The sequence below is a fragment of the Canis lupus genome, chromosome 20, assembly GCF_003254725.2.
Source record: "Canis lupus dingo isolate Sandy chromosome 20, ASM325472v2, whole genome shotgun sequence".
Taxonomy (NCBI): Eukaryota; Metazoa; Chordata; class Mammalia; order Carnivora; family Canidae; genus Canis; species Canis lupus.
The window spans coordinates 32,822,429-32,848,366 of NC_064262.1; the positions used below are offsets into that span (position 1 = coordinate 32,822,429).

General features: G+C 36.3%; 1 protein-coding gene across 47 annotated transcripts in view; it reads right to left on the bottom strand.

The window, feature by feature from the left end:
- Positions 1–950: 950 nt before the first annotated feature.
- The window catches only part of LOC112665959 (sarcolemma associated protein), a 145,551-nt gene continuing 120,563 nt past the window's right edge, over positions 951–25,938 (bottom strand). For 24 of the 47 annotated variants that reach the window (XM_025456310.3, XM_025456305.3, XM_035703440.2 and 21 more), the window contains 7 exons: positions 19,254–19,376; positions 18,142–18,216; positions 14,211–14,531; positions 13,635–13,752; positions 10,385–10,556; positions 6,394–6,528; positions 951–2,880 (listed from right to left, as the gene is read on the bottom strand). In XM_025456310.3, coding sequence (XP_025312095.2) covers positions 2,788–2,880; positions 6,394–6,528; positions 10,385–10,556; positions 13,635–13,752; positions 14,211–14,531; positions 18,142–18,216; positions 19,254–19,376 — 1,037 coding nt within the window. In that variant the 3' untranslated portion in view covers positions 951–2,787. Of the gene's footprint in view, positions 2,881–4,299; positions 4,396–6,393; positions 6,529–10,384; positions 10,557–13,634; positions 13,753–14,210; positions 14,532–18,141; positions 18,217–19,253; positions 19,377–25,938 lie in introns of those variants that run through there. The other 23 variants (XM_049098129.1, XM_049098123.1, XM_035703435.2 and 20 more) reach the window with 3 other exon arrangements.

Here is a 25,938-nt window from a genome sequence, read left to right on the forward strand (position 1 = left end):
ACCTTCATGTGTTATGTTCCTTTCCTTTTCTGAGCCAGCCATGTAACACCTCTGGGTAAATCTTAAATGTATCATTTTTTTTTTTTTATTTATGATAGGCACACAGTGAGAAAGAGAGAGGCAGAGACATAGGTAGAGGGAGAAGCAGAGGGAGAAGCAGAGGGAGAAGCAGGCTCCATGCACGGGGAGCCCGACGCAGGACTCGATCCGAGTCTCCAGGATCGCGCCCTGGGCCAAAAGCAGGCGCTAAACCTCTGCGCCACCCAGGGATCCCTTAAATGTATCATTATAGGGTTGTTCAACCTTAACTACTATGATTAAAATTTCTTAATGACTATCACTACCAGTGAATAATCTTATTCTATTTAACCTGGAAGTGAACTGAATGAAACTAGAAGTATTGCTTATGAATAGACTCATTTATATTCTTAATAAAAACTGGCAATAGGGGATCCCTGGGTGGCGCAGCGGTTTGGCGCCTGCCTTTGGCCCACGGAGCGATCCTGGAGACCCGGGATCAAATCCCACGTCGGGCTCCCGGTGCATGGAGCCTGCTTCTCCCTCTGCCTGTGTCTCTGCCTCTCTCTCTCTCTGTGACTATCATAAATAAAAAAAAAAAAAAAAAAAAAAAAAAACTGGCAATAACTTCAAAAATCCATTAATTCAATTTGAATAAAATAAATATTGATACTAGACTTTACATTTAAAGAGACTTGCCTGGCAAGTGAGTCACATTTTAACAATAACCATCATAAAAGGGAAAGAAAAATTAGAGCAGTAAGTTAAATAAAAGGCTAATAAAACTTGAAGGAAACAGCTGTTTTCTTTTAAACCCTGAAGAACACCAAATATATATGTTGCATTAAGAGTTATTTCAAGAAAATAACTGTTAACAATCTAACAGTGGAGTCAACACTAAGAATTTCAATGATATCCAACTCAAAAATGCATAGGGAGAGTAAAGTTATTTTATTAAATCATGCACATCACGTGTGTTAGTGCAAATAGTTTAATCTGTACTCCAGAAATTCTATTGTACTTTATATCTTTACAAAATAGATTTAAAACAATTATTTACTTTAAAAAATGTAATTCTGAAGTTAAGCATTTCAGAACAATATTTGCAATAACCTATATACAAGAGGTACTGGGTACCACTGGCATATTAGCATTCTGTGGTGGAGTGGCTTCCTGCAACAGAAAATGATGAAATGAACTATATATGACAGCATTTTCTACAAGTCATTTGTGACTAATTCCTCCATAAATCTAGTGATCCTCCCAACAGCAAATCCCAAATAGCTTAAAATATAACCTTTAAAGTATAAACAATGACTGCCAAACATCACAAAGCAAATTATATCCTAAACTTCTATTTCAACATTTGGCTAGGCCTGTGGATTGCCACAGAACATTTGAGCCAATTTACTGACATTCCCTCCCAGTCTTCATTGACTGAAAAATTTAACTATGTGATACTTTAGGATATTCTAAGACCTAAATAAATTTTATTGACATAACTGTGGTGCCGCACAAAACCATAGCTAAACTTCCACTTCTGTGTTTTAAATTTATAACATCAAGCAGTGTTTAGGTGCTTCACTGTGCATGGAACACTATTAATCTTGGGAATAATGCTTCTCATAAACAGAACGCCCCAATTAACAACAGTAAAAAGAAAATAACCATTTGCATACCTGACCAGGAAATCTGTTGGTAGGTAACAACAGCTCACCTTGAACATGAATTAGCTTTGAAATATCATAACCAATTAAGTCAGTAAAAGCTTATCTAAAGAGATATTAATTCTTTCTTTAATTAAACATGCTTGGAGGAAGAGATGATAGAAAAAAAAATCATGCTTCCTAAAATGCTGTATATGAGAAAATAACTTGGCTTTTAAAGAAAATATCTCTTTAAATACATGAGGTTTAATAAATTACATTCCAATTGACTCAACAGTTTGGTTTACTGCACTGAAATTGTAGAATTACTGTTTTTGCTCCCAGAAATACTTCAGTTTGCTCAAGAAAATACACACTCTCATGGAAAGTTTTTCAAAGTTGATGTCCTCCACATTGTCAAGTCACATTAAGGCTGAACAAGCGTGCACATATTCCCCAAATTATCACTAGAACAGAATATTTTCCAAGTGTATTTCTCCTTAAAAAGAAAGAAAGAAAGAAAGAAAGAAAGAAAGAAAGAAAGAAAGAAAGAAAGAAGAAAGAAAGAAAATCCACGCAAATAGTTGTCTCTAAGTCTTGTTCCCAATAGCTCAGTGGTTTTATAACAAGTAAAAATGGCGTAAATATGTAAAAAATATATATATATGTGTATATATTTCAAACTGATAGGCACTGAGCACACAGGGCCTCTCTTCCCATGTATGTATTGGTTGTTTGATTTGGGTAGTTATCGAATCAGAAAAATGAATTATCTGGTCATTAGAATTCAGAGTAAAATACCCATAAATTTAATGTTATAAATAATTTGGTGTACCAAGAAGCCTACTTTAGGCCACCATAATATTCAGAATCTCAACATACTAATTTAAAAATTACATGAAAAATTGCAAGCAAATTATTGCTTACAGTAGAATAAAGTCACAATTTTATATCCTCTTTATAGATACATTTTATATAATTTAAAGCAATGACCCTATAGCTGTATTCTTGCACTTCTGCTGTCTTAAGAGGTAAAAAGGAAGAAAATGGTTCTGTTTGTCCCCAGCATGAGTGTGATGCCAGCTTCTAAAGGGAGGACGGTGTACGGACTCAAGAAACGCTCTCATGGAGAAGCTCTGGCCAGACCTGGCACGTACAGCACGATGGCTGTCACCGCAACCAGGGCAGCCAACATGGGCATCCAGGGCCAGGGTTTCTGTGTGGAAAGAAACCAAGAGTCAATATCACATTCTTCCCTCTTTTTTCATACCTATTAACCCCTTGGTTCCAAGAGAGTCCTGAATACTTAACAGAATATTAGAAAAACCTTATCTTTACATAAGAATACATTTTAAAAAGAAAAGGAAAAAAGGTGAGGGAGTGAAGGTGTGAGGAGAGCCATTATAGCAGGAACGCTTTTAGTGGACCGTTGTGTGGAAGCCTATATATATGATATAGCTCAGTAAAGTCTCGGGCAGTTTTCAATTTTGTTATAGTTGAAACCTAATAGTGACTTCTAAGAAACCCTGTGGGCTCAGCCTGCTTATTCACTCCAGTATCTATACATTACAAGTAACTGGTGTACTCGGTTGCCTGGAATACATGTCTGCCTAAAATGTTTATTTCTTGATAAAAACCAAATTTGTATGTTGGGCTAGTTTTACACAAGGGGCTGGTAGGTAAGGCGATAGGAAGAAAATGGTCTAAGCTTGCTCTTCTAATTTGAAACCACGGAAGACAAGATCAGATGGAGTTCAAGATAGGGTAGTGCTATTAGGACCCTGCCTCTTCAATACTTTTAGTAAAGACCATGTCTAATGTAGTAATGTCATGTGATTATCTCATATGTTCTACTGACATGCATGCCTACTGTAGGCAAGCATGGGTGGGCTATTCCTTGTTAACTTTCAGAGAGCATTATAAAATCAATGCTCTAGTTGATAAGCTTTATTTGTACTAGAGTGTACTAAGAGTCTTACTAAGTTGGCTTTTATTTATTTTATTTTATTTTTTCTAAGTTGGCTTTTAAAGAAATACTCTGATGTTGCAGATCAAGGCTCAGAGAGATACTGAATAGGTTTAAAGTCTCATAAGTAAATGCAAGTAAATTGGGGTTGAGATTGTGAGCCAATGGCCCATTATGCTAATCTCATCCTTTTTCATCTTCATAGCCACAGTATAAGTAGAGGCAAAGGGTTGAAAAGAAGAAACTCTACACTATGGAAAAGAAGAAGGAAAGGAGGGAGAAGAAAGCTGGCTGAAAACTTCAAAGAGGCAAATGCTTCATTTCTCATTCAAATCTGATTAAACATGTAATGGGGAAGGAGGTACTAATATTGCAGCAATTCATAGTTTACTCCAGTTTGCTAGAGACAAAGACTTAGTTAAAGGCAGCATAGTAACAACTGATTAGGTTGGAATTAATTCATGGTTAGCAGTACTACAAAGGAAACAAGACAAAATGTTACGTGATTAGTTGATTGTTCAGTTCATTCGTATGACACAATACATGGCATACTAAATGAAGGGTTTGCTTCAGGTAACGAAATACCTGTGTGGTTTTGCCATGCACTCTATTACAAATATGGCACAAACAGGTGACGGGGACAAACAGACAAGGACTCAACAGTAGTGCTTGTACCTTTCTCTACCACAATGGACCGAAACACCAAAACAGGAAAGCCAGGAATAGGCCGATGAATACGGCTGGGACGGGTTGTAATATGGAAGGCTAAAGAAGGGAAGGGATATTAAAATCATTTTATGCTATAAAAAAAATCAGATAAGATGATTTAGACCCCAGGAGGGTGGGAAGGAGGGTAGGAAGACTGAGGTAACAGAAGTAATAGCACTCAGGTTTTGCACTGATCCAAACATTTTAAAGACATCTAATACAATCCAGAATGATGGGACTGTGGTACCTAACCACCAGTTTAAAAGGGACAGCTGGAGGCAGTGGGCCATGTGGGTGCCCCCTAATATCCTAATGAAATGTAACATGTTAAGACAGAGCAATGGCAGTACCTCATCAACTGATGCTCTGCTTGACAGTACATTATTTTTGTCCCATAACTGGATTCCATTATTTGATAATGTAGGCCCTTGCAAATGGGCTGAAGTTTATTTTATCCCTCCATCAAAACGTTTTTTTAAACTAAAACTCTCTTGCCTGAGATGGTATTGCTTTCAAGCTTAAAAATAAATGCCTTGTGATACAAGTTTCCTCAACCAAGCAAGAGATCTGATACAATGTGTGATAAATATCTGATATATAAAGACAGGCAGCTGAGACTTATGGCTTTCAGTTATGCTAAATAAAATTAATTTTTAAAATTGGAAGCAGTTACTATGATGAATTTTATTACAGAGAAAAATGTAGTACCATGAGTCTAATACCATAGAAAAAGGATATTCACCTTTAAGGTAATTACTGGTACAACTAGATGTAATAATAGCCAGGCTACTTTTGAAAAGGCTCTAAATAGTACAGAAGGTTCCATTCTGATTATGCTAGATGTCTTCATAGGTTAATTTAGTAGAAGGTAGCCTGAAATTCTATACTCAGAAAGATATGAATTAACACAAAAGAGAGAAGTAACCAATCCGTTATGATCTGATTTCAGAAAAGTTCTATAATCTACATTTTCAATGCAATCAATTTGCTGAGCATAAAGCCTCCAAACCCAATTTTTATTAATTTCTGAAGGGCTTCCACCTAAGCAACAAGCCTTTATATTCTAAAAAAAAATGAAGATTTTTTTTTTTAAAGCAAAGGACAGTTGAACACAACTCATGAGCATTCTGTATGCAACTGTGTAATTGGATGGCCATGCAACATCACTCTTTTGTACTTGTGCAGCAAAGTTAAGCAGAGTGCTTTCCTCTGTAGGAATGGTGTGGCTTATGCCACTGCAGTGTCCAAGCCATGACAGAGATTTGAAATAAGTCAGAGCACAACCAACTACACTGAACAGCCACCAGTTAGGGCCCACAAAGGCAATGATCACTGAAACGTGTAACACAACATTTATTTAGTATAACATCATTTTAAAGACCATCTGGCTTTCTATAAATGAAAAACAAATTAATAGTAAACTCAATTTATATGAAAATGTTCCAATTTCTCTCTCTCTCTCTCTCTCTCACACACACACACACACACACACACATATACATACATACACTACAGAAACTCAACAGATAATCTCTAATATTTACAGGAGGTCGAAAAGACACTAAGCTTTTTAGGAATATGTCTTAGTGAGAATATTATTAGAATAAAAGGAAAACCATAATTAAGTTTCCATTTTTTTGATACAGCCAAATGCTAAGGAGTCAATATGTACTACTCTTTCTTAGGTGGGTCCCTGGTGGTACAGTGTTTCATTTCTCAGGAGAAGAAATGAAGTGCTAGACAATGGCTTGGTGACAGAACTTTAGATTCATCTGGGAAAATCTGACAGTTATTAGGTAAAATATTTTCTTGCAAATAAGGCTCTACCTCTAGGTAGTCCTAAGGCTCTTCTAGGGATACAGGCCAAAGGGACAAATTCTTACTCACATATTTGACAGCACAGTGATTCCATAATGGAATTTCATAATAAGAAGCTTAGTTCATGTACTATAGGCCTTAATTTCTCAAATCAGTAAAAAAGTCCTCTGAAAAAATCCATTTCAGGGTTCTCACCTGCCTCACAGTCAAAGCTAAGTCGAGTTTGCAAAGACTTACATTATTTCCTTTTTCTCGGAGCAGCTTCAGGTTGTCTTTACATTGTTTGAGCTCATCTGTGATTGATTGTTTTTCCTGCTCAGTCATTTCAAACTTCAACTTCAGTTCTGAGAGTACAGTCTGTGTCTTTTCATACTAAAGGCAAAGAAAAAAGAGTGTGCAGACTCAACTTAAAATGGGCATGAAGTTATGGTTCTAGTCAGGCTTAATACCAGACCCTATTTAGCCACCTGCAACACCAAAGTCAAGCCTTTTTGTTTTAAGGAGGATAAGAATCATTTGCACTAATAATAGGAAGTATTTAATGTTAACTTTATTCTATGTAATAAGAACTTTCTGGCTTTGGAATTATAAAAAAAAAAAATTCACCATTGTGTCATCTGTTTCTAATATAAAGGGTCACTCTTTCCACTGAGTGAGAAAAGTAAAATAATTTTTAAACTGAGCAAAAGAAAAGCAAGTGCAGAAAAACTCTGTAGGCTAATTAAATGGCAAAGTTAGGAAATCTAAGTTTATATCCTGGTAATCAATGTCAGCCAAGCTATTTTAGTCCTGAAGTAAGAAGTACTAACACCCATCAGGCTTTCCTTCACTCAGTCATCACTGGGTAGTAAAGTGTTCTGGATAAATGAATTTCTAAGCAAATGAAGTAAAGAAATATATCTAAGGTACTAATCACTATGACTGGGGCATTTCTATCTTTTGACCTAAAACTTATAAACATCAATAAATAAAATTTAAGAATCTGTTCCTGATAAATATCTTTCTATGGTGAAACATGCCTCTTCCTGCTTTGAAAAACTGTTCATTGAATACAATTTGATGTTCAGACAGACAAGCTCTCCTTTGAACACAGGTTGAGGTCAATGTAAGACATAATATGGCTTTGCCCCTATTTTAAGTGTCCAGGAAGTAGGAATTCTGACTTGTGCTACTTCTAGATACTACATCTTACATGCAAACTGGGCTCCCAAAGAACAAAAACCATTCTGCTGCTGGTTATGCCTCTGTCTTGGGCTCCACTGACCCACTCTGCCATCTCTGAAAGTTTTAGAAGGACGAAAGAAAAGACAAGGGCTGAGTCTGATATAAATACACCATGGGTCCAGCATACCACAAAGGTTTCTCCTCTTTCTGCCTATCTTCTAGAAATTTCTCAATAGAGAACACTTTTACATGGTGATTACTTAGGAGCTCTTCATTATGGTCTCCAAAGAGAAATATTAAGCAGGATGCAAACGTATAAAAACATTAATCAGAAGAGGTGAAGGCAGAGGAATCAGAGTCAGCAGAGAGATTACCAATAAGTGGGAAGAAAGATACGGGTTCAGAGAGGGAGGTAAAATGTGAAAGGAACTCCCTGTTACCTAACAGTGTTCCCAAACACGTCCGGGTAGTATGCCAGACCATGAACTAAGGAATAAGATTTATAGACTTTATGACAGCTTTTTTGTGGGGTCTGTGGATTTCCTTCCAGGAGGCAGAAGGATGCTGGCAGGCTGCCAAAGCAAATTCAGTGTACCCAGACTAGTCTCTTAGAACATAATCAATTCTCAATGATCAGATTCTTTACAGTGACTAATAAAGGATAAGTGAAAACTGCTTTGCTGACCTAAATTTTCCCTTACTTTCCTTTTCCATTATTCTTATATCCAGCCTGCCTTTTACACCAAAGCACTTAATCATTTCTCTGTTCAGGGGCCTGTGAAGCAAAGTGACAGGAAGGCAGCCCCGTCAGGAAGAGCCTGCTGTTTACCTTCAGCATGTGAGTACCAAGGAAGGGGTCTCTGGCCCTGGAACAAGGTGATGAAACCAAACAACTTTCTTGAGTCAGTCTTTGCATGATGGACTTGTGTACTCAATGTTTTATGAATTCTTAAATTATAGATATCCCTACTAAAGATGCTTTCTTAAGTCAGATACAAAGATGATATACCATTATTTTTCTCTTAATACCTGGGGATTAAAATTTACTTTCTTATGTACTTTTTGTTTTTGGTTAAATGTTCAAATACAAGTTGCCATATATATATAAAATTTAATTGTTGGAACAAAAGGTCACCTTCTGCAGCCTTAGTTTCACACCTGGCTTGGATATCATTTTTGCTCCATCTTGCTTTCTAACTCGAAGGTGAAAAACGAGCTCAGTTCTGATTAAGAGGAAAATACCACACAATATTACCAACACCTTTGGTTCTTCTTCATAAAAATAATCATATCTGGCTTGCTTAGCTTGTAAGATTTAAGCCTGTTACAGTGCTGAAGATACATGATACTGTGCACATTAAGCATGATTCTATGAGAGAAAGGAGAACAAAGGGGAAATGTTGAAAGAGAATATATGTGCATTAATAAAAGGTAGTAATTCATTTGCAGTGGATTACATAGATATAAGAACCTCATTAAAGAACATTTTAGTTACAGACTAGTATCCAATAGTTGACATCAGGACAAACAGAAAGAGAAGCAATTTTACATTACAAAGGAGTGTGATGACTACACGTCATTTCACAATGGAAAACACTGAACAAGAAAATAGAAAAGAAACATATTGACAAGTTCACACATATTTTTAAATGTGCTGCATTTAATGCAATCCAAAGCTATCAACAATTTAGATGCTGTGACAACATGCCACTGCCATTTGTAGAAGCAGTTAAAGCATTTCTCACTGATTGCTCAGTGACCAAAAACAGGCAAACAAATAATGCAACAAAATGGCCAATGCATTCAGAGTAACATACAACAGAGTAATCTTCCAACCACAGCATTCTTCCCAGACTTTGAAAGAATTATGGCATATGGACTGGAAGAACACAAAGTGCTTTACAGTATTAAATACTAGGATATTTACTTTGGCACAAAATTTGTGTTCCAACTTTCCAACTAAATAAAACGAGATTTCTCCCAGAACGCATATCCTTAGCAAGAAGATAAAAAAGGAACATATTACAAAATCAATATGGCCACATGTAAATAAAAAATGTTACAGGTTTTTTTTTTTTTTTCCCTTTAAGAACAAACATGAAGACAGAACAACAACAATCATGTCCATGTTCAGGGTACTACAAGGAAAGGGAAGTGCAAAGAAAAACTGCATTGATTGAACAGATTTTCTAAAAACAATTTTGGGGAAATTTGTTATTAAAGACAAAGAGTTGTCTTTAACTTCCTTCTATGTATAGTGAATCCTTCATTTAAGAGAGTCTACAACTGGGTGGACCCTGACCAGAAGGTCAAGATGCATCAGCCTCCTCTGTTCCCAGACCTGGCCAGGACTTAATGCAGGGAGGAGAATAAGGCAGCAGGACTATACACAGCACTCATTGCCCCTCTGTCAACTTCAACGTTTTGCTCAGAAAGAGGCTGGGTGGGGTATCTACCCCAAAATCAGCCCTCACCATTTTTAACATGATTTTTTAAAAAGCCACCCAGGCCAAGGTTTTAAGCAAAATGACATGAAAAGTGAACATGCATATTTGTGAAGAAGGGGAAAAAAAGGGGAAAAGGGGTGGGAGTGCAGGAGGAAAAAGTAAAAGGTCACAGAACGTGTGTTTGGCCGTCTGGCTATGAAGTGAATTTTAAGAACTTTCAGGCCAGTGTCAATGAAGGGTTTAGACTGAGTATTATGGTGTGGCTCCAGTTTGCTTTCCAAAAGTGTTCTAAGTTAAATATGATATTGTCTTTGAAAGATAAACAATAAATTGAGTAATCTGGTATACAAAGGGCTTCTGTCAACTAACTGGTAGAGAAAAAATTTTAATGTAAGTTTGTATATTTATAGTTTTGAGACCAAATCCTACTGATGAATTCTCTCTATATGGATCATGATACATAGCTAGAAATCACAAAGCAAAGATGCTCCAAGTACCAACTTTTTGACAGGTAATGAGACTTCTGCTTCCCTTTATATCTAACTACCATGAATATCTGATTTGCTTTTGGCTTTAAGTCCAACCATAATTGGGCTCATAATGTCTTTTCGCTTTACCTCTTTCTGTACATCCTTTGCTTGGTTTTCAGCCTTACTGAGAAGAGTTTTTAAATCAGCTGAATCCCGAAGATGCTGTTCTTTCAAGGATCCCACTTGATTCTCAAGCTCTTTCCTAGTCATCTGAAGGATGCTGAGATCACTGGTAAGCTCTAAACTCTGCTTCTGAGAACTGCAACATAAATATTGACAGTTATTCAATTCATGTAGAAACCAGACATAGCAGGAAGTCCAATTTCTTATATATTTCACTAGGAGGGATGGAGTAAATTTCAGAGGGAAAAATATATAAAAAAGAATATGTTCAATAAATAAGCATTAAAATACTAAAAAAATTTGCGTGTTTAAAGCTGTGTTCTATTTTCAGATAATCAAATATGCACAGAGGTTGAAATCTTAAAAGTGGAAGTAGGAGGTGACTAACTAAATTTTGTTACATCACATTATATTACTTATTCCATAAAAAGATTCAGTGTGGGGCTGCCCCAGGAAATTAGCACATATTCAACTATGTTCTTATTTAAGTACTTAACAAATAGGATGGGGGACAGAGCTTATGAGCTATGGTCGACTCATGTAAAGATAAACCTACTCAAATGAAAAGACACACCAAATTGGGGGGAAAGCATGAAACAAAGAACCAGGAGGCTGGGTTCTAGACCCAACTCTGCCACTGTTCAGTTGTGGGATGCTAAGGAAGTCACTTAACTGGTGCAGTTTCCTTCTCTGAGGAAGCAATTCCTGAGCTCTTAGATCTGTGCCAAGTACTGTATTACACAGACACAAGTAACACCAGGATAGTCTCAGTGCCCTCCAATGTCCAGTGAACACTGAACTCAATAACTTCTGAGGTTGTTTACCAGCTTAAATTCTATAATTACTTTTTTTATAGCTTGATATAAAAAAATTTCAATTTGTACACTAGGAAAACAGCTTGATAGGCATTAGTAAAAATTCTTTGTTCAATTTCTTTTACATCACAAACAATAAAAAAAAAAGACCTATCATAGTGTAACTGTTTGAAAGAATGTGGCTCCCATCTACAACAGAAATAGCTAAAGGAGAATAAAGTTTTCAAGATTACAGTTTTATGCTTCTCAGAATGGATCATAAGACTTAGACTCAATATTGTTAATGAAGGAACTATGGAGTATAAATCCCAATCTGACTGTACGCCAGGCAAATTCTTAAGGGATGAGTGTGGCATCAGCCCAATATAGCTAGGAACTAAATGGCACAGAAGACTCTGTAAAGGAAGACTAACTTCTAAATACTACTTATATGCTAAAAAGGCTTGCCAAATAAAGTTAGCCACTAGACCAAAAAAAGTTTAGGAAACATAAAAAATTTATGTGAGTTTCAGCAGACAACTTTGACTAATGATATAATATATTCCACCTTCTGGGACCTAATATTTTTAAACTGTATGCTTCTAACTCATCAGGAGTTTTCTGCTTTTCAACATTTGAACAAGTCTGAAGTAATTAAAAAAAAAAAAAACAACCAGCATTTAACAACCTGCCAGATTCTAATTAATTATATCTCAGAGGGCAGCCCCGGTGGCGCAGCAGTTTAGCGCCACCTGCAGCCCGGGGTGTGATCCTGGAGACTCGGGATCGAGTCCCACGTTGGGCTTCCTGCAGGGAGCCTGCTTCTCCCTCTGCCTGTGTCTCTGCCTCTTTCTCTCTCTCTCTCTGAATGAATGAATGAATAAATAAATAAATAAATCTTAAAAAAATTATATCTCAGAAAAGAAGAATCAAGTTTATATCTTTAAAATGTCAATAATCCCAAGGCAGGAATAATTTAAGATAATCAATACTAGTAATCAAAGATCACTATTTCTTGCTTGATAGAATACCAAACTAAATGGATTAGCTAAGATTCCAAATAAGAAAAATTTGAGTGTCTGCATCATGTAATACTCATTTTAAACCAAACATTTTGTCCAAATGTGCTGCCAATACAGACAATCCCGTTGGTACATATATATATACATTCATATGTGTAAATATTCGTGTTTGGACCTTAATTTTATCCTATTCAGTTTTTAGAATTGTTTTTATAAAATTTTACATGTTATAATACGTTTACTCTTTGTTATCAGTTACCTCTAAACATTTAAAAAGTAATACATATGAATGTATGAAGAGACTGGAAAGACAGGACACTGAAAGAGAAAAGGGTTTTATAGATTTGTAACACATGGTATTGTAAAACATGGTATTGTAAAAAGGCATCTTAAAGAACAAATCACCACATCTTGTTCCTTCAACTAGTTCTTGATTGTTAAAAATGTATAATCTATTACAACTGTTATTCTTTATAAGCAGATAATGAGGCTTACTATTTTCTGATGTATCTAGTCCTTTGTTTTCTTCTAAAGCTTGTTTTTATAGGAACTGACCTTGATCACTGAGTTTCTGCTAACCCTGAGGTTCTTTAGGAGTATAAACACAAGCTAACAAGAGTAAAGACCCCCATTTCTGGTGTACTGTGAGGAAGGAGGTGGATTAATTAAGAGTGGCTTCAATAATAAACATGTATAACTTTCATATTCTGAATCAGAACATAAATAGTGTTTAAATAAAAATATGGAATGGATCACATTTTTAAGGAAAAAAATAGATTTTAAACTATACAACAAACGTTGGTGGGAAAACAGGACTCCACTAAATTTGCTGGAATAAATTTTTGCATTCCTTGGTTTGCTTATAAGGTACTGGATATTAGAAAAACATAACTAGTTTTGGAGAGTTCTTGATTTTATATATATCTGTGAAATTCAAAAGCTGAATTTGTATCTTCCAATGGTATAAATTCTTTATTATAGTCATCTCCTGATTCCCTTACAAACAGAAGGAATCACTGGCTTGAAAGAAAAACAACTTATATTTGAAGTTTTTACCATTTAGTTTATAGGACTAATTCAATCATGAAGTATAGATATTTGCTGTTTTTTGTTTAGGGCTTTGGTGGGGGTGGGGGGCTGTAGTCCACGAATGTGTATTCCTTGAGTACATCAAAAGGAAAGGAAATGTAGGATGACAGTGAAAGTTAAAAAACAAAAAAAGTTCCCCAAAACACACAACCTGCAGTATTGTTAGCATGCTTAACCTGTTAAAATAGCCAAAAAGAGTCTAGCTGAACATTTTGCTCCAAAAGGGTATTTAAGTATCAAATTTAAATTTAATTTAGATGAAAATTTAAGATAAAGAAATATTCTGAAGCTAAAAGAGTTCTTGCATACTTGTGCAATTCTTTTTCTTGCCGCTGCAGTTCTGATGATAACAAAACATTTTCCTTTTTTAGAGAATGGCATTCGGTTTCCAATACATTCCATTCCTTTCTCAACTTCTCTAGTTCACCTAAAATAGTCCCAAAACATATTCATTAATATAGGAACAAAATTTCCATAATAATTTAGGGGATAAGGGAAATATTTCGGAGAAAAACGTACTTGCCCCCTCCCTTAAGAACATGTAGATTTTACATGGCTATTCTTTGGTTCCTGTTTATTTTGCATCTATACCTCAGGTGAATCTCATCACCTTGAATTTGAAGTAATATTTTCTTCCCATTTCACTTTTATAAGACAAATAATTTCAGTAGTATTAAAGTAAAATATAAAATTATAAATATTTCAGTTTATTGTAGAATTTGCAAACCTGAAGAATGTTTATAGCCCCAATATAAAAACATTGCTTTATACAACTAAATTGTTATCAAAGAGAAAAAAGCCCAAATGATTATTTTGTGCAAGTTTTATAACTGTAAGTAATCACTGTCAAGAGTTAAGAGCTTTATGTAAAATATGTGCACTCACTTTGTAGCCTTGTTGCTTCCTCTCTCTGCTGGTCCTCACACTGCTGACATCGAAGCTGAAAACTATTCTGCAGACTCGTGATTTCTTTCTCATATTCAGATGCTGCTTTCCGCCACCGCTCAAGCTCACCTCGCACCTTCTTAAGCTCTTCTTGTAATGAGGCAATGTCAGTGTCCCGCTCAGAGGCAGCCTTTTCTGCTGCTTGATGAAGGAGCAAAATTTCATCTCGGGCACTAAGCAGTTCATCTCGAGTGCTTGTAATTTCACTGTCCTTCTCCTCCCGGAGATTCTCAATATTGATGTGTAACCTCTGTAGTTGGGCTGCAAAAGTATATTTATCCATCATTTTCTTTGTCCAAAGCGATTACAAATAAATGAACTGCCCAAATGGGATTATAGTTACTACACAGCCCATGCTGTCAGAGCTGTTTGTTGCTTTTGATTAAGCAGTCCAAGCAATCCAAGTTTAATGCAGAAAATGTCAAAATACCGAAATACAAAGAGTAAAAAACCAAAGTGATCTTTTTATTTCTCCCACACAGTGAAAGTTGCTTCTAGCATTTGGTATTTATTCTTCTAGATTTTTTTAAAAGATTTTATTTATTTATTCATGAGAGACACACAGAACAGAGACATAGGCAGAGGGAGAAGCAGCTCCCTGCAGGAAGCCTGATGTGGGACTTGATCCCAGGACCCCGGGATCATAACCTGAGCCAAAGGCAGATGCTCAACCACTGAGCCACCCAGGCATCCCTCTTCTAGGTTTTTTTAAAAAATATTTTATTTATTTATTCATAAAGACAAACACACACACACACAGAGGCAGAGACACAGGCAGAGGGAGAAGCAGGCTTAATACAGGGAACCCGATGTGGGACTCGATCCCGGGTCTCCAGGATCACACCCCAGGCTGCAGGCGGCGCCAAACCGCTATGCCACCCGGGCTGCCCTTCTAGACTTATTATATGCATTTTATACACATGTTAAAGCAAAAACAAGGAGGGACTATAACATATATAGTGTTCTCTATCTTGCTGGTGATGAATATCTTTTAATAACAAAAAAATTACATTGTGACTTCTTTGATCCTTTATTTTAGACATTTTAGGCTGTTCAGTTTTATTTTTTTTTAATTTTTATTTATTTATGATAGTCACACACACACAGAGAGAGGTAGAGACATAGGCAGAGGGAGAAGCAGGCCCCATGCACCTGGGAGCCTGACGTGGGATTCGATCCCGGGTCTCCAGGATCGCTGCCCTGGGCCAAAGGCAGGCGCCAAACCGCCGCGCCACCCAGGGATCCCCTGTTCAGTTTTAATATAAGAAATACTGCTTATAATGTAATCCTAATTTTTTTCTTAGAGTGAATTCCTAGACATGGAATTACTTGGTTGGATAGTATGCAGTAGTGAAATCTTTGATGTTCTTGATTCAATTTTCAGTTTAAATGTCAGTTCCTTGAAAAAGCTTTCTCTGATGACTTATCTAAAAAATGCCCTCTCATTCCCTAGCCCATTACTCTGCTTTTATTGGACATCATATTTTATATTTGCTTACTGTTTATCTTTTCCACTGACCATACATCTCATGCATATTCTTTTTTTTTAAATTTATTTATTCATATGAGAGAGAGAGGCAGAGACATAGGTGGAGGGAGAAGCAAAGCAGGCTCCATGCAAGGATCCCGACGTGGGACTCGATCCCGGGTCTCCAGGATCATGCCCTGGGCTGAAGGTGGCCACTGAGCCACCTGGGCTGCCCTCTCATGCATATTCTATCCTCAATATTAGCAGAGCAAACAACTAAGAATTACTGGTTGAATTAATGAATTGACAACATTAATGAATAAGGACTCATCAAAGAGGTGTATTTTTAACAGATCTGGTCCAGTGCCCTCAAGATTTGAACTGGAAACAATCTGTGTAAAATACTTGGTTCAGAACTGGAAAGATAGTTTTGGCTACTATAACACAAGAAAACACAGGCAGAGCAAGTTCCTTAGGTAAAAAAGAACAATTAAAATAATTAAGAGAATTTAAGGCTGAGAAATGGGGAGGCTGCCCCATAGATATGCATTAAAAACAAAAAACAGGGATCCCTGGGTGGCGCAGCGGTTTGGCGCCTGCCTTTGGCCCAGGGCGCGATCCTGGAGACCCAGGATCGAATCCCACATCAGGCTCCCGGTGCATGGAGCCTGCTTCTCCCTCTGCCTGTGTCTCTGCCTCTCTCTCTCTCTGTAACTATCATAAATAAATAAAAAAAAAAAAAAAAAAAAAAACATAAAATGAGGTTTTTTTCAGTATGCAGGAAGTACTGAGAGGTTAACAGGTTCAAAATCTGAAGGTAGAATGGCCAGAGATTAACAGGACCATACATTTGTGGATAAAATCATAAAATACACATGCTGGCACTAGGGGGCACTCAATGATGCCTAGGTAAGACAACTTTAAGACAAAAGGCAGCCCTTTGTCATAGAACCTTTAGGAAAAATTGCCCATACACAGAATAGAATGCAAATACAAATTGAATTCAGATTTACATAAGCTAATAGATAAAGGCATTAAATTATAAGAGTTTAAATTTTTTTCTATTCAAAAAGACATATAATCTACCCCAGAAATTCTAACCTATCATAAAATTTAAATTTTTAAGTAACTCAAATGTCCCCAGGGGAATTTGGGTGGCTCAGCTGGTTAAATGCCTGACTCTTGATTTTGGTTCAGGTCATGATCCCAGGGTCATGAGATTCAGCCCTGCGTGGGGCTCCGTTGCTGGGCATGGAGCCTGCTTAAGGTTCTCTCTCTCCGTCTGCCCTTCTATGCCCAGGTTCACTCACTCATGTTCCCTTCCCCTCCTCTCTCTTAAAAGTAGATACATACATAATTCAAATAAATGTCTTACTCAAAAATAAGAAAACTCAAAAGATTTTTTTCTCTGGGATATCTTAGGGCAAATATCATAGGCCTTATACAATGATTCCCCATTTTTTCTGAATTGAGACTGTCTGTTCAATTATTTCTCACTCTACATCTCAAACCAAAATTTTAAAATAACATTAGTTCCCTCATTGATAACGAAGGCAAATTAAATTTGCTTTATGAATTTTACAATAGCACAGGGAAGAAAGATCTCCCCTAGGGCTCTCACAATTCAAGCCTAACAGCACCAGGAACTGTATTTTGAAGTAAACTTTGACAGGCAAGGATCTTTCTGGTCATTTCTGTAATGAACCTGTGATAGTTCACATAAAGAAATAGCAAAACGGTGGGTATAAAGAGTAGCCTCTACCAATGAAAGCACTGCAGGGATCATTATTCTATTCATGCAATATATAATTTTTGTTGCAATTCAAGTATGTTTTTTTAAACCTTTATTTGTTTGAGAAAGAGAGCACAAGTGTAAAGGGCAGAGGGAGAGGGAGGAAGAATCTCGAGCAGACTCTGTGCCAAGCGCAGAGCCGAACGTGGAGCTTGATCTCATGACCCCGAGATTGGGACCTGAGCTGAAACCAAGAGTTGGACACTTACCTGCCTGTGCTACCCAGACACCCCTTAATCCAAGTTTGTTATGAGCTTTAGAAATAATGTCACCAAGCTAAAAGTGCTGATGCACAGGGCAGCTCAAATTGATATTCCGTCCAAAGGTGCCCTCTGTAGTAACTGACTATATAACCCAGAAAGTGAGTCCTACCAAACCCATGTCTTGACCCATGCTCTTCTCACTCAAAGTGTCCACTATTAATACTAGGAGACTGTGTTTTTAAAAAGCAAAACAAAACAAAAAGCCCACCAGGAGTCTAATCAGTCTCAGATTCCAGGAACAAACCAAAGACATGAAAAATGGGAACTCTCTACATTCTTACTTTCCATTCCTTTTGTATCACTACAAACAATCAATAATAATCCCAAACAGCCCTGGGGTGTTCCTACCTTGAAGAACCTGTATTTGTTTACTGGATTCCTCAACTTGATTTCGATAGGCTTTTCTTTCTTCTTCCAAAAGAGCTAAAAACAAAAACATAGTATATCTAATTTTATGAGTTAATGAAAGTATTCAGAATTGAGCAGCTGGAAATTTCTAAGAAATTCTCACCTAAAGTTTATTGAAGGAAAAAAAAGCTAAGCAGTAAGTATTATCAGTATTAGCAGTTAGATAGTTTAAGGATTTTGGGAGCATAAAACAGTAGTAAGTAATAAATCTATTCATTTGAGTTGCAGAGTTTTCTAGACCTTATATAACCAAGATTATATGTGCTATTCTTTACATGAGGAGCAGTCTTAATAGTTGTTAATCAGCATTTTGAGCTTAAATTTTAAAAACAGACTTAAAATTCTCATGTTTACTGCCAAGTACATAGTAAGTACTAACTAACAGGGAGTTCCCAGTTGCTCCTGGAGATGTGAATCTTCCTCCTGAACAAGAAGGCCAGCTAGAGAACATGAGGACAGCATAGGCCATTTACTTTCTTCTTGTTCTAAGACTTTCTAAGCTACCAAGTGACTGAAACTAGGTAGTTATTGTGAATGATATGGAAATGTAAGCTCTAGGGAATAAATGTTACCAACTCCACTAGCCTATGGTACTATGGATAAGTACTAGAAAAGAAAGTGGGAAACTGCAAAATTCTATACCTTTACTTTGTCGGGTTTTCCCATTTACTGAAGACTACACTGTAAAATCACAGGGGATATAAATTTCCCTCATCTTATACTGAGGAGTCAACACTAGGTGTAACTAAAACTTAGAAATTGAAATACATTATGTTTTTCCCTTTTGTTGTACTTCATATGTAATCAATTGTTAAGATCTTTCATTGGTATAGGTCCTTCTTGATCTTCACATTAACATGAAGGAAGTAGAGCAACTGTAACTCTCCCCACTTTATTGATCTGAAACGTAAGTTCAGAGAGGGTAGGTAAATGTCCCAAGATCACATATCTAATAAAATTGTGGATCTGGAACAAGAGACCATGCCTCTGGACTTAGTTATATCACATTGCTTCCACATCCCCTAAAACAATCAAAGTAATCTTTATCTCACCTTGAAGTTCAAAGCATTTTTGTTTACTTGCTCTAGCTAGTTCCTGGGCTTCAATCAATTCCTTGCGAAGATGCTGAATTTCTTGTTTTGCCTCAATTTCTGACTGTGCACCCTGCAAGTCATCTGACAAAATAATGTTTATTTTAAAAGCAAGAGTTAGTATCACACTATAATCTCTACAATCAAATATTAGCCATCTCTTTCATATTTAGACATGCATAAAGAACACAGCACAAGTGAGTTAAATAAAATTTAGAAGCAAATTATATTAAGCATTTTAGTCCTTTTACCCTGGAGAAAGAATACAAGTACAGCTAAATATATATTAGTAATTCATGGCAATGGTATTATAAAATATATATTAACATATACTACGTTATATATTTCACTCATGTAGAGCTTATGTAAGGCTTGAGAATCAGTAAGATGGGTATATGCCATTCTTTAACAATTTTAAAATACTTTATAACAAGTCAGAAAAATTTCACTTGGAACTTAACTGGAAATAGAAAAACAAAAACAAACTTCTTTTCAAATAAAAAGTATTTTAGCATTATTTCCCCAGTTGTAGAGAACAAAATAAAAACCAGCCTGAAATCTTCATCATGCTCACTTTGTCATCAGTATTTCTCCAACACTACACACATAACAAGTATTTGTTGAGTTATTAAATGATGTAACCTAAACAGTTTTATTAAAATAAATTAGATCCAGCTTTACATCTCAAATATCCCCCCTCTCTAATATCTTTCCCCTCTTGTCACTCTGCTTATCTTATTAAAATATTAAAATTTTCTGCTATTGATCACTGCTGAAATAAATATATTAGGTCATATTCTTCTAGTGCATTCTATTTGACTATTACTTTGGTTTACGAACAGCTCAGGTATAACAACTTAATTACAAAAGAGCAAAGAGGAGCGCCTGGCTGGCTCAGTTGGTAGAGCATGTGACTCTTGATCTTGGGGTTGTAAGTTAAGCAAGCCCCATGTTGGGTATAGAAATTACTTAAAAGTAAAAATCTTTAGAGGTACCTCAGTGGCTCAATTGGTTAAGTGTCTAATTCTTGGTTTTGGCTCATGTCGTGATCACCGGGTGTGGGATTGAGCCCTACAGCAGGCTCCACACTCAGACCAGGGTCTACTTGAGATCTCTCCCTTTCTCCTTCCCCTACTGGTCTTCCCTGCACTCATGCTCTTTCTCTCTCAAATAAATAAAGTCTTTAAAAAATTAAATCTTAAAAAAAAAGAGCTAAGAATAAAATTTCACAATATGATCACAGCAGGTCTTAGATGTTATATACACATATTTTCATACTCAGACTATATTATACTTTTTCCTGCAGGGAAAAGTAAATTTAGCTTTGGTTTCATCTATTCTAGTCAACCTATCAATTCTTCCTTCAGATGGTCTCCTGATTAAGGGGAAGAGAGAGAAAGATTTTCCAGTGGCAGGAGTACTGTCACAACAACTACAAAACTTCTCTTCCAACGCTACATATTGGAATCTGCAAAAGTCCTAGATGCCCACCTCTGGATTTGTCTTTATATAGGACAACGTCCTTACTGTCAAGAGTGTTTAGGAAGTAAGTGTCATGATGCCTACATCTTATTTTCAAGTGATTTAGCAAAAAAACTATGTAAAATCCTTCAATAGATAATTTATTAGTTGTGTATTCATATTTTTTTAACCTTAGCACTTTTGAAATTTGGGGCTGTCCTGTGGATTGTAGCATGTTTTAGCAGTTTCCCTGGTCCCTACCCACTAGATGCCAGTAGTATTCCCTCTGAGTTGTAACAACCATAATGTTTCCATATATTGCCAAATATCTCTTTGGGGATAAAACTGCTCCATGTTGAGAACTACTGTTCCAGGTTAATAATTAGATAACCAAGAAAAAAATTATATGTAGACTTCTTTTCCACAGAAGCAATGGTTAGTAACTCTGAACCTGTTTTTTTGTGTATTCTAAAAGTGATCAAATAAATAAATATATTGTAAAAAAAGAGAGCTAGGTTTCTCACTGTGAGATAACAGAATTAATGATATGGAAATAGGGAAGACAGAATTAATCCTGTGGTGTAGGGTAAGATCAGAGTATGAACTCTAATAAATCTGAAGGTATAGACAAATGCAGATGTAGAAATAAATATAGGTATGTGAGATACACTCATATATATGGGCATTAAGTATATGCATACATCTGTTTCTTCACGGTCTACTGAATGGGCCTAGAAGCAATGAGCATACCAAATACTCAGACCTTGGTTTCTAAATACTATTCTCCACTAAAAAAGAACTAGAGCTCTTTGGAGAAATTGATTTCAGTGCTAAGGGTGTGAAAGTACAAGATGAATGTAGAACATCTTTTTTGTTAGAAAGTAAGAAGGGGCTCAAAGAATGATTGGTTCATGTTGAAAAGATCCAAGGGGCTCCCAACTGGCCAAACCTGGGAGAATATGAGAGTCAAAATAATGGTAGTGAAAGGTTATAATCCACTGAATAACACATAAATCCATGAATTCACAATGATATAGATAAAGGAAAGGAAGGAAAGAAAGGAAGGGAATGAGGGAGGGAGGGGACAAGAAAACACTTCTTTATGGTAGAAAGCCAGCTAACAAATGTAGAAGGAATGACAGAATTAGAAAATCACTACTTGGCAACTATTATAGTAATAACTGATTCAGTCAAAGATCCTCAGTAGATGGTAACACTAAGTAAGTAGATAAAAAGCTGAGGAGAAATAGGGTATTTATACAGAGTTAACATCACCAGTGACAGAACAATATCAGTTGCCTCCTGATATGATGTCCATTATTACTGAGGGACATTCTACAAAAATAACTGTGCTCTTCAGAAATGCCACTGTCATGAAAAACAACTGAGGAACTGTTCCAGATTAAAGGAGAACAAAGAAACGTGATCACTGAATACAATGTATGACTCAAGATTTTCATTTATAATGATATTCCTTTTATTAAAAAACATTATTGAGAAAACTGACAAGATGTGTGAATAAGGTCTATGGATGTGATAATCATTGTTACTTTCCTAACTGTGAGTCATATGGAGCTATGTAAGAGAAAGAGAAAATATACACTGAAGTGTTCAGAAGTAAAGGTTATCAGGTCTGCAATTTACTTTCAATGGTTCAGGGGGAGAGAAAGTAAGGTGGGTGGAGGAGGGAGAGGGAAATGGATAAATCAAATTCTGTAAAATGGTAAGAGAAAATGGAATGAAAGGTTAACATTTGGAGAATCTGGATGAAGAGTATATGGGATTCTTTGTTCTATTGCAGTTTTTCTTTAAGTCTGAAATTGCATCAAAATAAAAAGTCAAAAAATTTTTTACATACATACAAAATAAAATACTGCAAAACACTACCAATTGTTGAATCTAGGCAGTGGGCATATATGAGTGTCTTGGATACTCTTCAACTTTTCTTGTTTGACATTTTTTAATTAAAAAAGGCCTCTTGAAATTACCAATCCCAATGCCACAATTTTAGAATAATCCCCAATCACTTCTGTTTAAATTCTTCCCATTTTATTTTTTATTTTTATTTTATTTTTATTTTTTATTTTTTTAAATATTTTGTTTATTTATTCATGAGAGACACACACAGAGAGAGAGATGCATAGACACAGGCAGAGGGAGAAGCAGGCTCCATGCAGAGAGCCCGACGCAGGACTCGATCCCAGGTCTCCAGGATCACACTCCGGGCCGCAGGCGGCGCCAAACTGCTGCATCACCAGGGCTGCCCCCTATTTTTTTTTTTTTAAGATTTTATTTATTTATTCATGAGAGAGAGAGAGAGAGAGGCAGAGACACAGGTAGAGGGAGAAGCAGGCTCCATGCAGGGAGCCTGATGTGGGACTCGATCCCGGGACTCCAGGATCACGCCCTGGGCTGAAGGCAGGTGCTAAACCACTGAGCCACCCAGGGATCCCCAAATTCTTCCCCTTAATCTATCCTGCCCTTCTGCATTATATCCTACACTGGCATACTAAAGCAATTCTCTTACTTAGATAAAAAACCTATATTGATTCCCTCTTGTAACAAGTGCAGACATCTTTATCTGACTTTTAAAAAGTTCTCCATAATTCAGTCATTACTCATCTTCCATTACTCACTAAGATACTCAATTCCTAGGAGTCTCCTTAGTAGCTCTGTAGTAGTCATGGGACTACTTTCCTCATGTATCTTTGCTCGCGCCATCTGCCTCTTCAAGCCTGCTTATCCTTTAATGCCCAGGCTGAAGTATCTATCACTAACCCCCGATTGCATCGAACTCCCAGCATACATTGGTCTCTTGCCCGAGAGCTTGATAGTCAAACCCAAGCAAACCAGTGAGCTCTTTGCAAGTTCTCTAATTGTTCAATAGCATTTAGTTTCATTTTTAAAAGGAGCGTGGACTCATATAGATATATAGAATTTTGGAAGAGACCTACTTCTTTCATTTGACAAATGAAGAAATAAAGGTCCAGAGATCTGAAAAGGCTTACACATCTGGATAGTGGTAGAGACAGGACTAGAATTCTTACTTTAGCCCAGTTGTCTTTCCCATAAATCATAGTAACTTCTTAGTTATATCGTAGAAATTAGCTTTAATTAGCATGTTTTCCTAACAACCAACTCTTGTTTCTTCTCCAGAAATAAGAGGATTCAATTTCTATTGTTGATTTCTTTTTAGTAACGAATGTTAAATGAGTATGTTTCACACTTATGTTCCATACTATATAGGACATACTATATTCCATCTAATACAATGCTAGATATAGACATTTACCTATCTGATATCTAATATACAAGATAACCATAGATTTGCATCTAAAATGTGTAATTTTTAAAATAAACATAATAGTCATAAATGACTAGAGAACTATTTCATTTTGAGGAAGGGGACCTTTTTATAAATGAAGAATCATACATAATCCATTTTTAAGGTCTATTGAAGCAGACAGTTCTTATCTGCAGCAGAACAATGCCCTTGATTAGTGATGTTGTGAAGCAAAACTTCACAACAAACTAATACTTGCTTTTTTAAGCTAAAAATAATGGAACAAATTTTATGTTAAGTGATTATGTATCAGGAAACAAAATATAATCTAGGCATTAATAAGTTGTGCTAACATAGAGGTTTACTATTTGCAAATTAGTTCTTTGTACCACATAATAAAAAGGATCAGCATTTTAATTTGAGCAAGTAAGATGCCATGTAACAAATGGACACAAATTCCACATAGTGTTTGATCAAAGAAGTGAAGATATTGATAAAAAATCTTTACAAATTAAATGTAATAAACACAGTGACTATTCAAATAATCAAGTAGTTAGTGTGCAGATCCTCTTCTCAGAAAACCAAGGGCCAATTTTTACCCAAGAAGGATGAGCAAATCTTTGTGCTAAGACTGACTAATGCCGCATTGTATTTTCATATAGGTGTGTGGGAAAATGCATTTGTTTATTATGGCTTGGGTCCACACTTATCAACTTACTTCACAATCTTGGGAAAAGTGTTGTGATGAGTACTGGTGGTAACTGTTTAGATGAAGATTAAGTGAAAGGCTTTCTGAGCCAAATCCATTTTACTTAGATGTGAAAGTCAAACACAAATAAATGGTTTTTAGGAAACATGATGAAGTGGAAAGATGAACAGAATCTGTTTTCTCCTTAACATAAATGATGTATCCTTAGAACTGCCTGGTGTATGCAGTCTGGGCCATGAGCCAGCTTTTCTCAAACAAAGGCTAAATTCTGTAGAGATTCATGCCATACAAAAACCCACTAAATAAATCGGCCCTGGCACACAGAATACCTATAAGGTATCTTAAATTGAATTTGGTGTCACTATTTCTTCAGAAAAGTGACTGGATTTTTAACTTAAATCCTGATCTTTGCTCTAAACACAGCTGAAATACTCTGAACTACTTACTTGAGAAAGAGCTAAATCAAAGCACTTCTTCCCATTTTATTTTGTACATGTGTGTTGGTTGAAGGTTGATGTAGCCACATATGTTACCTCATCAACTAACAGAAGTGATCTGTCTGAAGTAGCTGGCTGGGTGGGTGCACCCCCTTTCTACTATGATCACTCCTCCCTTTGGAAGGTCTGGTAGTTGCAGGCTTGGGTGATGAGAACAACCATCACAGAGGAGAAGGACCATTTTTCAATTAGGGGTATGTGTAGCCATGTGAGCTAGTCCTAGGTGCTACCCTAACTATGAATTTAACTTTGGCAGCAGCCTTTAACTGTTGATTCTCCCCACTTTGCCATTCCTTCTAACCAGCTGGGCTCTTGGCATCTGGTTCTTTTGTTGGCTCCTCTGTCCACTCCACTATGGACATTTTCTTTCTCCTGAAATTCCCCCTGCTATCATGGTCACCCTTATGCACAGAATTCCCAAAATGTTACTGCCTTCTGTCTGACCAAGTCTTATCTTTCATCACATTTGTCCTGCATAGTCTGTGCTCCATCACATTTTGTGTTCTTATACACTTCCTCCCTGACAGATGCTATTCTAATTTTAAATATTATTCCTACTTGGTTTCTTTTCATTTATTTTTAAAATTTAAGTTCAATTAATTAACATATAATGTATTATTAGTTTCAGAGTTAGAGTTTGGTGATTTGTCAGTCTTATATGTATATTACCCACTGCTCATTACTTCCTGTGCCCTC